Source organism: Acipenser ruthenus, chromosome 14 (assembly GCF_902713425.1).
Source record: "Acipenser ruthenus chromosome 14, fAciRut3.2 maternal haplotype, whole genome shotgun sequence".
NCBI classification, from domain to species: domain Eukaryota; kingdom Metazoa; phylum Chordata; class Actinopteri; order Acipenseriformes; family Acipenseridae; genus Acipenser; species Acipenser ruthenus.
Window position 1 is genome coordinate 20,013,260 of NC_081202.1, and position 13,058 is coordinate 20,026,317.

At 36.4% G+C, this 13,058-nt stretch overlaps 1 protein-coding gene across 13 annotated transcripts in view; it reads left to right on the forward strand.

The window, feature by feature from the left end:
- LOC117419891 (calcium-dependent secretion activator 2-like) overlaps positions 1-11,671 on the forward strand; it is a 159,095-nt gene extending 147,424 nt beyond the window's left edge. For 7 of the 13 annotated variants that reach the window (XM_058986045.1, XM_058986049.1, XM_058986046.1 and 4 more), the window contains 3 exons: positions 2,537-2,584; positions 7,369-7,473; positions 10,663-11,671. In XM_058986045.1, coding sequence (XP_058842028.1) covers positions 2,537-2,584; positions 7,369-7,473; positions 10,663-10,833 — 324 coding nt within the window. In that variant the 3' untranslated portion in view covers positions 10,834-11,671. The remainder of the gene's footprint in view (positions 1-2,536; positions 2,585-7,368; positions 7,474-10,662) is intronic. The other 6 variants (XM_058986051.1, XM_058986053.1, XM_058986052.1 and 3 more) reach the window with 1 other exon arrangement.
- Positions 11,672-13,058: the final 1,387 nt, after the last annotated feature.

Genomic DNA, 13,058 nt, shown 5'->3' on the forward strand with positions numbered 1-13,058 from the left:
ATAAAACTGGGTGAGGAACAGCCAAACTCAGCTAACAAGGTGAGGTTGCTGAAGACAGTTTACTGTCAAAAGTCATACATCATGGCAAGACTGAGCACAGCAACAAGACACAAGGTAGTTATACTGCATCAGCAAGGTCTCTCCCAGGCAGAAATTTCAAGGCAGACAGGGGTTTCCAGATGTGCTGTCCAAGCTCTTTTGAAGAAGCACAAAGAAACGGGCAATGTTGAAGACCGTAGATGCAGTGGTCGGCCAAGGAAACTTACTGCAGCAGATGAAAGACACATCATGCTTACTTCCCTTCGCAATCGGAAGATGTCCTGCAGTGCCATCAGCTCAGAATTGGCAGAAAACAGTGGGACCCTGGTACACCCATCTACTGTCCGGAGAAGTCTGGTCAGAAGTGGCCTTCATGGAAGACTTGCGGCCAAAAAGCCATACCTCTGACGTGGAAACAAGGCCAAGCGACTCAACTATGCACGAAAACACAGGAACTGGGGTGCAGAAAAATGGCAGCAGGTGCTCTGGACTGATGAGTCAAAATTTGTAATATTTGGTTGTAGCAGAAGGCAGTTTGTTCGCCGAAGGGCTGGAGAGCGGTACACGAATGAGTGTCTGCAGGCAACAGTGAAGCACGGTGGAGGTTCCTTGCAAGTTTGGGGCTGAATTTCTGCAACTGGAGTTGGGGATTTGGTCAGAATTAATGGTCTCCTCAATGCTGAGAAATACAGGCAGATACTTATCCATCATGCAATACCATCAGGGAGGCATCTGATTGCCCCCAAATTTATTCTGCAGCATGACAACGACCCCAAACATACAGCGAAAGTCATTAAGAACTATCTTCAGCGTAAAGAAGAACAAGGAGTCCTGGAAGTGATGGTATGGCCCCCACAGAGCCCTGATCTCAACATCATCAAGTCTGTCTGGGATTACATGAAGAGAGAGAAGCAACTGAGGCTGCCTAAATCCACAGAAGAACTGTGGTTAGTTCTCCAAGATGTTTGGGCCAACCTACCTGCCGAGTTCCTTCAAAAACTGTGTGCAAGTGTACCTAGAAGAATTGATGCTGTTTTTGAAGGCAAAGGGTGGTCACACCAAATATTGATTTGATGTAGATTTTTCTTCTGTTCACTCACTTTGCAATGAAGAAAATTGATAAATATAAACTATTAAAATGTCTATTTTTGAAAGCATTCTTACTTTACAGCATTTTTTCACACCTGCCTAAAACTTTTGCACAGTACTGTATATATTATTATTTATTTCTTAGCAGACGCCCTTATCCAGGGCGACTTACAATTTTTACAAGATATTACATTATGTTTACATACTATTACCCATTTATACAATTGGGTTTTTACTGGAGCAATCTAGGTAAAGTACCTTGCTCAAGGGTACAGCAGCAGTGTCCCCACCGGGGATTGAACCCACGACCCACCGGTCAAGAGTCCAGAGCCCTAACCACTACTCCACACTGCTGCCCCGATAGATATATATAGACATATATAACAGTTCCATCTATATATATATAGATATGGATAGATAGATACATAGATACATAGATATATATTTTGATTCTTTCACTGCTTACTAGACGTGTAGTGATTTTTAAGAACAAATCTAATACATGCTTTGAGATTAATTCAATCCACTTGATCACCACTTTTTTAATGATTACTGTTATTTAATGATTAATAGCTTATTTAATGAGAATGGGATTCTCAATCTATTTGTAATGAATAAAATGTGTAAATATTGTAGGTTTTCACAAATTTAAGGAACATAAATGATTAAATCTAATTCTCAATTTATTTGTTTTCTAGTACGGTAATAAACTATTTAAGCATTCACATCCAATTCACAAACTAATTTCTTTCCTGATACAAATTATTATTGTAATTATTGCCAATATTGAGATCTACCTTGCAAATATGTTTCTGCAGAGATTTGAAATCAGTGAGACGTGGAAAGGAAAATAATATATATTTTTGTTTGTTTTGTTTAAAAAAAAAAAAAAGTCAACTTGCACTACTCTACATAAAATCAATGACGATTGGTATGCCATTGCATCTAATCCCAATATTATGGGAACTACTGTATAAATATATGGCACTTAAATTACATTAAAAAGACATTTAAACCCTGCACTGCAAAGTTGTTTGCAATGGAGAATGTGCCTGGCTTTTGGGTAAGTAATAGTTAAAAGGTTTGTAATTGTGAAAAAAATCTGTCTGGGTCTGATGATCCATTTTATAGATCATTGTTTTTATCCCCCCCCCCCCCCCACATACACACACACACACACACACACACGCACACACGCACAACTTTAGAAAATTCGTTTGAGAATTTAAAAAATAAATATGAAACACTGGTTATATATTTCAGTTAAGACCGTAACTCACAAATAGTTAGAGAACTGAGCCCTATGTTTTGCAGACAAATGGAACATTTTACACATTTCCATACTGAAATCAATCCTGCTTTATTTTTTTTCATGCCATAACCATTGTTTTCCTTTTTTCATCTTTAGAAAAGGATGGATGATTTAAGTTCAGTGATGTACTTGAGGCTGTTTGAGGTAACAGTTTCTTCTTAAATGTTCCAGTGCTGTTCTGTGCTGTCGTGTCTCTGAAAGTAAAAAAAATTAAGAGAATACAAAGCACAAGGTCTGTATCCAGTCGTTGTATAGGCAGTACTGAACTTGCAATCAAGCTGTGTATTCTTCCTTCACGTTATGTTCTTTCACGCTAAGTCTTCTGTTATATGTAGCCAGTCGCTGACTATGTGTTAACCATGTTAAGCTCTAAAGATCAGCGCTTTTCCTGTTGGTCAACATCTCTACCTCTTTGAAATGCTGTTTTATGTAATCTTTTCAGCTTGAGCTACAGAACAGGTGTAATACTATTTCATCTTTTGTGTGAAATGATTAGAAGGTGATCCATTTTGCAATGTCCGCAAGGGAAAGAGTTTTAATCTTTTTTTTTTTTTTTTTTTTTTATTGAAACAATTATATTATGGTCTGTCACATGAGATTTTTAGTTCGCTTTTTAGTAATATTAAAACACAAACACATAACATTGTTACATTTTTTATTTTATTTTATTTTGAGGAAAATGCTAACTAAATCAAGCAGTTGAGGCTATTGCCTCCATTATACTGAAGTTTTCTTTAAGTTTCACATTAGAGTTCGTGGTCGATGTTGGTGGATTTGCTGCAGTGGAGGCTATTTATCCACAGAGCAGAGGTAGCAGTGCTAAAGCAAACTTCCATATACTGTATTGCTCAAACCTGTTCAGAAGGAACCACTCTCAAAGGGGTTAAGGGAGTGGTTATCCTCCATTCCCATGTAATCCCTGGTCTCTTTTTGAGCCTGCTTTGTGGACTATTGGCAGCTGAGGGTAAAATCGGTGTTATTTTTCCTTTGAAAACATACACTGCGTATGTTTTCAATATTTGTTTTAATAATTTGCCATTCTGTGTTTAATACACCTGCTTTTATTTTGTGTTCATATCGAGCACATACACACACACACACACACACACACACACACACAGAAATATTTAACGTTAGATAATGGTTTATATTTATACATTCGTTCATTTTTTTGTTCCTGTAATGAAAAAAGATTTACAAAGTCCTTTGAATTATTAAAATATCAATCAACTCTGAAAAACCTCTCAAAGTATATTTCTGCATATTGTGGCAGCAAGAAATAAATCAAAGCAGCATTTCACTTTCCTTATTTTACTTAATATTATTATTATTATTATTATTATTATTATTATTATTATTATTAAAGCTACAACATTGTAATAACGATCGCTTTGACTAGCGGATGTGCTGCCTAGACATTATATTTTATATTTATTTTGCCTATATTTACCGCTTTATTCTCGACTACGGTCAGGATCTTGAAAATGCACCTCTTAATAAATAATTTACAAATGTTTATAACAAATATGATTCTAAACACTTATATTATTAGTTATTTTAGAAAAAAATCTAACCTGAGTGTCCTTCTCCACGGACAAGTACGCAGTATTTGAATGACAGGTTACTTCTATTGTGGTGAGCAGGTAAATATTGACTTGGAAACAAGTCGGTGTTTTGTTTTTTTTAAGTAACACTTTGATGGCTGGAATTTTATTTCCGGGATGTAAATGGAAAATGCACGAATGTAATCCATCAGGAGGCGGGTCTCTCCAAAATGGGAAAATGAGAGAATGGCAAAACAGAGCACACAAACTTTTTCAAGGTAAAATTGTTCATAATTTTAAAAGAATGAAAGTTAAACTATGATACTGGATCTTTAATGCAGTGTTTAAAATTATAAATGGTAAGACAGAGCCAGCCAGTGATATGTACTGAACTATTTGCCCTTTTTAAGCATGTGCATGTAATACCAGTTGCATGACTTTTGAGCATCTTGAGATTTTGGTACAAACTCCTATAAGACTTTGGAATTGCTTAATTTGGGGGCAATTTTCCTGCGGGTAAGTTGTCTTCTGATATGTTTATAATGTTGTATTGCTCTCCAGAAAGTTGCCTTTTTACTTCAAAATAGGTTCACTTGTGGAAATGAAGTAAGGTATTTTATCATAAAACTGTAAATGCACCCTTCCCCTGGCGAAATGGCATTATTCAGATGACATTTTACATGGTTTCTGAATGCTAAAGTCATGAAAGCATTATAATGGCATGAAAAATATGGAACATGTAAACCTTGTAAATTTTGCCAGAGTTTTCTTCTGGCTTAATGCAGCTGGCTATGTGTGGCTTGGATGGTGGAATCAGCTAATTAACAACACAGGTTTTAACAGGCACCTCATCTGGCAGTGTAGTTAGCCGCCTGTTGGTTCTCAGCAGGACTTGGTAGTGCTTCTTATTCTCTGCCCTAATGGTCTGCTGCCCACCTAATTTTACCCTATTGAAAGCGACTATTTACCACAGCTTGACACCCTCCCAGGGGCCTGAATTATTATCAAAGGATTACAAAGACGTATAGCCTTATTTCTCGGACATTTCAGTTTCCTTGTCTGCGCCAGAATGCTAATTAGCTGTGACTAATTAAGAAAAAATGTTCTTTGCTGGACTACACCATTCTACCAAGAAGGGGAGGGGGGGAGCAATTAAAAAATTGAGCAAAGCTTAATCTGGCCAACATCTTTTAGTTTTTCAAAGCCCATAGTTCACCTTCCTCTTCAGAAATGTTGCTATAATAATTAGCAATGTGTGCTTTTTCTGGCAGTACTTTAGGTACTTTGTAGCACAAAAGTGATAATGCAGTGCTATTCTGCTGCTCTTTTTATTGTCATTAAGAATTGTTGTATTGTTTCTTTTTTAATTTATAAAAAATAAAAGTTAGAAGAAACAAATGTGGCTTTTTTCACAGTAAGAGGGGCTGATATTTCAAAAACAGGAAATGGCTATTTAATAAAGCACATTTTAAAAGATAAATCAGTTTAAAAAACAATATCACGACCAATATTTATTTTTGTATGATTTAATACATGTTTAGCCACTCAGTTTGAATCCCGCAAAATTCTGGAATTGATTGTAGTTAAACATATACTGTACAGCCGTAATATGCAAAGTGTAGTAAAGCATTGTAAAAATGTAGATAAGGCATAGTAAATCATACAATATATAAATCTTGGGAAATGCACAGGAAACTGTTTTATTAAAGTGGAGTGGTTTCTATGGATTGACCTGATAATATATTCATAATGTTCGCTTTACTTAAGAAAACATTGATAAATATATGTGTGTGTGTATGTGTGTTAAATGCACACATTCTTTGTGAAAGGTTTTACTTGCACACACATTGTTATGGACTATGTTTTATTTGTTTATCATGTTTTAAACAGGTGACAAAATGGATTAAGAAAAGCAATTTTCCTGACAGGGAAACACTTGGCTGTCAGCATAGTACTGCAGTATGTTCAAGTACCTATTTTAGGATAAGAGGCTTCATTTAATTAGGTCTAGGACCAGAAGCCTACCAAAAAGCAAAGCATTTTTTTTTTTTAAACTGCTACCCCATCTTTAACATATTTGTGCATTTCCCTTGAGATTTTTTTAAATAACTACTGTTCAACTTGTAAAAAGAAATGCCCACTGTGCTGTGAAATCTCTTTTGAAAAAAAAAAAAAAAAACACATCCCAGAAACAACTTTAATCCGTCTTAGAAAATTGCAGTGTCTGAAGCTTACAAAAAGCCCATGCCTTGTCCTTTTGTTGGGGCTCCCAAGCTCTGAGTGCAGCCCTTTACAGCTGCAGTGACAGAGCTCGGCTACACTATTTAGGTGAGTGGAGATTTGTCAGTCTCTATTGACAATGGAGCTGCCCTTATTCAATGCCTGCAGCAATGCTGCACACGGCCAGGGATCAATCCCAGCCATTCAGGCCTGTCCCTTTTTTTTTCTTTATTGCAGCAGTTTGTTAATTCAAGACTAAAGGTAATCTGGAGGGGGGTGGAGAGTGTTTAAAAAACCTGATGGACTGAGAATGTTTATAACCCTGTTGTGGCAATTTCCATATCCAGTTGCAACTGTTAGCATATTGGGTTCTCCATCACTGTTGACCTGTTTACTATTAAAAATGCACACAAGTATAGGAAGCCTCACTGTTTCAGCACTCTTTCATAACTGCCACCACCTTCTGTGTCCTTCAGCTTGTCCAAGGCACTGAAGATCATTTTAGATTGGGTTTGAAAACTTCACCATAAACACTAGATTAGACTGATGTTCTGTTTTCTGTGCTCCTGTTGATTTGTTAAACCTTCCCCAGTTGGGAAGCAAGTACCAGCTTGATGGAAAGACAGGCCACTAATATGATTTGCCAGCCTACAGTCATGCACAGTAAGCGTGAATAAATACAGAGGTCTTGCGGTGTCGAACACGGCTGTTTCCTTCCTGTTTTTTTTTTTTATCCTGAAAGAGATGTATCAGTGGGTAACGCATGCCCTTGCAAGTGCTGGTTGATCCATAAATAGGAAAATAATACTGATTTAGCTTTTATTAGGTGAGTTGGCAGAGGTAGCACAGATCTACGAATGAATCACATATGTGAAGCTTTCTCTTGACTGGTATATTAATTACAGCAATTGAAACACTTGGGGCAGTTTTATAACAAGGTTGAAAAAAGTACACAAGTGTATCTCTCTGTCTTGTAGAAACTCAGTCCTGTACATATAAATGGTTATGTGTTCAAAGTATTTGATATTCTAAAAATACTAATATATATATATATATATATATATATATATATATATATATATATATATATATATATACATATATATATATATCAAAAAATGTAGAATGTCTGCAATTTTTTTTTTTTTTTTTTTGTATTCACAGCAATGGTATACCAGTTCAATGAAAGCTATCTGTGTTTGGCTTACTGACAGACTTGATCTCCAGCTCCACATGTATCAGCTGAAAACTCTCATCAGGATAGTCAAGGTAAAATAAATGTCATCTTACTATTTTACATAACAGATTTCTGAAGAGGTTTTATATTAGCCAACATAAACAGGTAAAACTATCACACACACACAATGAGGTTTATTCAGTTGATCTAAACATACCTCCACCCTTGAAATGATTCAAAAATGACTTTAATAACAACCAATAACTCTAGCACAAAAAAGTGAGCTCATTAATTTAATTTATTTCTGTTACAACATAAAAAAAAGGTTTTAATTGATTTGAAAAGCGGTGGTATGAAGATTCCCCACAGTTTATATCAATTGAATACACCCCAATGTATTTTCAAGTTCTGCTGACCCTCTGGATTACATTGAAAAAGATATTGCCACAATACATACAACATAAGATATAGCAAAGTACTGTGTTTCTGGTAAACACAGAAGGGTGTTCTGTAACCCTTTTAAACTTCTGTTTTGATAAAGTACAGTACTTTAAACATTCTAAGGCACTATTCCTATTCCTTAGTATTGCGTTATTTAAAAAAAAAAAAAAAATCCCTAACATTTCATACCTGCAAAGATATGCTAATTCTTAGTTCATTTAAAGAAAATCATACTAAAATTAACTGTGATTCTTCTTAAACCAGGCACATTGGCAGAGAAACTAATTGATGACAGCAACATATTGTATACATTATTATTTGTATATGTGTATCTCAACCAGAATTTAAGACATTAAAAAACACTTCTTGTTTAAACATCTCTCATTGAGTTCCTTTCAATTCGGAGACGACCACCAACAATACTTTTGGGATATGCCTGCCATAGGTCAGGTATTCACTGAGCATTTTATATCAGAGCTGCCGATAGGCCCCTCCAGGGAGTGACGTCCTCGGTCCCGCCTTCCGAGGAAACAAATAGTCACACCACAGAGCTCACTTCCTGTTTTGCTTCTCACCGCAGTAAGGTAAGATATTAACCTGTCCAGTTGCTGTGATTTGAGTCTGTATGAAAGAGCTTTCCCTCAAGTTTTGCTGGAGTACCCATGCTTTATTTAAAAAAAATAGTCTAACCTGCAGCATCTGCTGTTGTATGTTATTTGTTCCTGCTATTTGCAGCAAAAAAAAAAAAGACACACGTGATTCTTCCACTGGGGCCTGGCTCTTCCGCGTCCCGCTGTTGAGTCAACTCCACCAATTGTCTCGGCCCGCCCATTCAGTGTGCTTAGCCTAAAAAAATAAATAAATAAACCCTTCAGTCTACCCGTCTGCCGTGGTGACTGCTCTACCCCCACAGCTCGGCTGTTGTATGTGCGTGTGTGTTTTTTTTCTTCTACTGCTCTTGCAGTTAAAAAAAATAAGTAAATAAACTTTGGGGAGCAGTCTGGGCAGGCAGAGGAGTCTGCGGCTCCTGGTCGGGTCGCTGGACATCCATGCATATAAATGCACTGGAACTGAGAACGGTTCACCTCACTGTTCCCGGTTTGGGCATTAAGATGTTATGTTGACAGGACGGGAGCTCTGCATCAGTCTGACCAGCTGCTCGTCTGCTATGGTATAAGGACCCTGGATCAAGCCCTCTCAAAGCAGCGGCTGTCTCGCTGGATTGTGGACACAGTTTTGACTGCATATACTAATGTCGGCCTACCCCCACCTGGGCGGGTGGCTGTGCACTCTGCCAGAGGAGTAGCTACGTCATGGGCCCTCTTTAGAGGAGCCTCACTATCTGACATATGTACTATGCCTAGTTGGGCTAAATAGCATACTTTCACCAGGTTCTACCGACTTAATGTGGTAGATCCCTCTATGTCTTCATTAGGCACAAGGGTCCTTGAGGTTGCACGCTCACACTGCTAACCATGGTTTTGTGGTCTTGAGACTTCCCTGGTCTACTGTCTCCGCTCATGCTCCCTTGCGACGGCTATACATTCCCAAAAATATTGTTGGCGGTCGTCTTCGAATTGAAAGGGAACATTAGGTTACAGATGTAACCCTGGTTCACTGAAAGAGAAGACGACCACCAACCTGCGAGGTTGCTTCGTGGGTTTGATGCAAAAGAGGAAGTGAGCTCCCTGGAGTGACACTTTGTTCCCTCGGAAAGGCAGGACCGAGGACGTCACTCCCCGCAGGGGCCTATCGGTAGCTCTGATATAAAATGCTCACTGAATACCTGACCTGTGGCAGGCATATCCCAAAAGTGGTTGTTGGTGGTTGTCTTCTCTTTCATGGAACCAGGGTTACATCCGTAACCTAACATTTTTACTATTTTCTTTTAGTATTAATATATAATCTTGTTTTGCATATAGTAAAATTCATGTGATATAACAATTGCATAGCATGTTCTTGATAAACCTTGTGTTCCTGGAATCTTTGCTTTTATCACTATGGCAAGTCCAAAGCATGAAAGACTCCAAACCTTGTGTGTTTACCAGTCTTGCGTGTTCCACTGATCACAAGTCTGGCACTGTGTCATTCAAATCACCACACCTGCTCTTTTGTTCCTTTCCATATTTTGAAGGCATGCTTTTCAATTGTTAACTCTGCTGTAGGTTGGCTAATCAGCTGTTGCCAAGGTGGCAAAACAAGTCTCCACAGAAGTGCTAGTAATCCTGTTATTGGATAGTATCTCAAAGTGCCTTCCTGTTGAAGTGCACTGTTATACAGTTAAACATTCATTAATGGCCCACTGATAATATTAATAGTTCAAGTGTGTCTCAACTTTGCTTTTGAATAAGTCACTCTTAAGGAAAAATAGAAGAGATATTTAAAACTATTGCAGTTAAAAAATACAGTGTGTGACATTTTTGTTATTCTCTCAGAAAAACACCAAAATGGGTGTGAATATACCTTGTTTTATAACAAATGAAATATACAAAACCTTTTGAGAAGTCTGAATTGCCACTTCAGGTGTCTGGTGACATCTCAATGGAATTACAACGTGGTTATGCACAATTGAGTGTATATTATTATTATTATTATTATTATTATTATTATTATTATTATTATTATTGAGAGTGATTTGAGATTGAAATTAAAAGCAGCAGCCACAATCCATCCTCTAAATTATTGACTTGACTCAACTCTGCTTCAGCCCACCACCTATAAAACTGTTTGCAAAGACATTTAATTTCAGTTGAGCTATCTATGCTAGACCAATAATTTCTGAAATATTGCAACTAGTATTCATTATTAAAATATTGTATTTTTTGTCTTCTCTGGTGTAGAAATCATACCGTGATTTCAGGTTGCAGAGCGTGTTGGAAGGAACCTTGAACAACAAAACCTATGAAACCGTTTACAACCGCCTTACTGTCGAGGAGGCCACCGTCTCAGTGACTAATGGGAGTGACCTTCAAGGGATATCAATGAGAGACAGTGATGAAGAAGAGGGGTGATTGCCAAAAGAGTTGAACAGTCAACGATCAATCAGTTTTATTCAGTGTTACAGCAATAGAAACTTTCACATTTGCTTTGTTCCACTGTGTACCGCTGTTACTGAATTGATGCCAGTCATTTTTCTACATAATATTTCTAAGTGAGACGCAATACCAAGGATGTGTAAGAGTAGAAATTATGAAGAATACTGTTATGGTAATTTAATGTTTACATGTTTTTACTTTTGAGTTTTTAAAGTTGAACAAATTTCAAATCTGTACAATGGTGAATCTAAGTTTGCAATTTATCCTGTAAATTAAAACCATTTTATTTTATATATTAGGTTATGGTAACAATTGGCTGGAAATGAACAAGATTGAAATAAACATATATAATTTGAGTTAAGAACTGTCACTGCAGTTGTGATAAACATGATGTCTTTGTGCCAAGATCTGATCTTACAACATGTATGCTTACTTTAATATTCATGCTGGGATTCTCTCAAGGGGGCCAAATGACCAAAGCATTATGCTGATCATTGTTATGGTATGTCATTTGTTGTATGTTTTTATGCTTCCAATTGGTAACAAAACTGACATGATGCTTGGCAATCGTGTCAAGCAATCCATTCATAAATTTTTAAGGTGACTTGTGCATAACATTCAGTGCATTTTCTTTGAAAGATTAATGATGTCTAATATCATAAGATATCAGTATACTTCAGTAAGATCATATTAGTTATGTTCATTACAAAACCACTTCATAACTACCTGCCATTAAGAATGCATATTTGTATTTGTCATTTTTACACCTGCTTTCATCCAGGTGTCTTCTGAGTGTTAGAATAAAGTGTTTTCATGAAGTCTGGCTGTTTATGGTTTATTACAGATCTTCTAATGCAGATGCACACAGTACCTCCATAAAAAGTGGCATGCTGACCATATAGGAGTCTTGCATATGAATCTGTCTGTATTACATAATTCACAATTTAAAACATGCAGCCTGGCTTTTGAAACTAAAGCAGATGTTGACAGTATTTCGGAAAAAACTGTGGAACACATATTCTGCCTGCACATACTGAATTACTAAGAAATATGTTTTTCTTAAACCAATAACTCATACTGAAGTCCTACCACCATGCCAAAAAATAATTTAATTATATTTTTTTATTTAATAAAAATAACAAATAAAAAGTGTAAAAAAAAAAAAAAAGTATTTTACTATAATATGTTTATTTGTTGTTACAGTTCAACCAACAATGGCAATGTAGTGATTTGAATTTGTACCTACACTCACTTTTGTAAAATCGTGTTTTGTCTGTACTCCTAAATCACATACTGCCATCATGGATGTCAAGTCTCAATGTTTACCCGTGAAACTCATGGTTTTTCATAATTTTGAGAGGCTGCGAAACCCTTTATACATGATACAGTGGCAGTATTGCCAACTCTCGCAAATTCATCACCAGAATGTGCAGGAGGACTAAACTGACACAAATCTTTAAAAAAATCATCGCCCCAGAGCTGACAAAACCAGTTATTGAGAGGTGCAAAACCGGTTCGTACTCGGTTATGATTGGTGAATCAAATGACCATAAGGGTGAGAAGAGGCTGGTCATTCTAGTCGGGTTATGTGAAGATGATGGCACTGCCAGCAGGATTTTAGACATGCCTGTTTGCAACATTGGAACAAACGAAGTCGTCGTTGATACACTAAATAAAACTTTAAGAAAATATTTACTGTTACTTAAACGCCTATTTTTTAATATAAAATTTCTAGATTCTGTACATAGACTATGAATTATTTTCCTAAAAACATTTGCAATTATTAACCCTACCAATTGTTTCTTTACTAATTCTGCAAATGGCGTAATTTTAAAAAAAGACAGATATTTTTCATTATTTTGACATACCCTAGTTAATTGTCCTGTGTTTTAAATATCTCACATGTGCCTGTCTTCCTGAAGACTCATGCTTTTGCTTTATACTGTTAAAAAGTTGTATTTAATTATGCCACTAAAATGGTCACAACAAGAGTTGTGTAGTGACTACATACCTTTCTTCACAGTTAAAGCAAATTTCGTTTAGGAACATCTGCTTGTTTTTCTTCATTGTCAGATATATGCAATTTTGCAATGCTAGTTAAAATTTTACAGGCAGGTATAACATACCTAACTATATACCTATATAACTATATGCAGTGTGTATGTATATATATATATATATATATATATATATATATATAT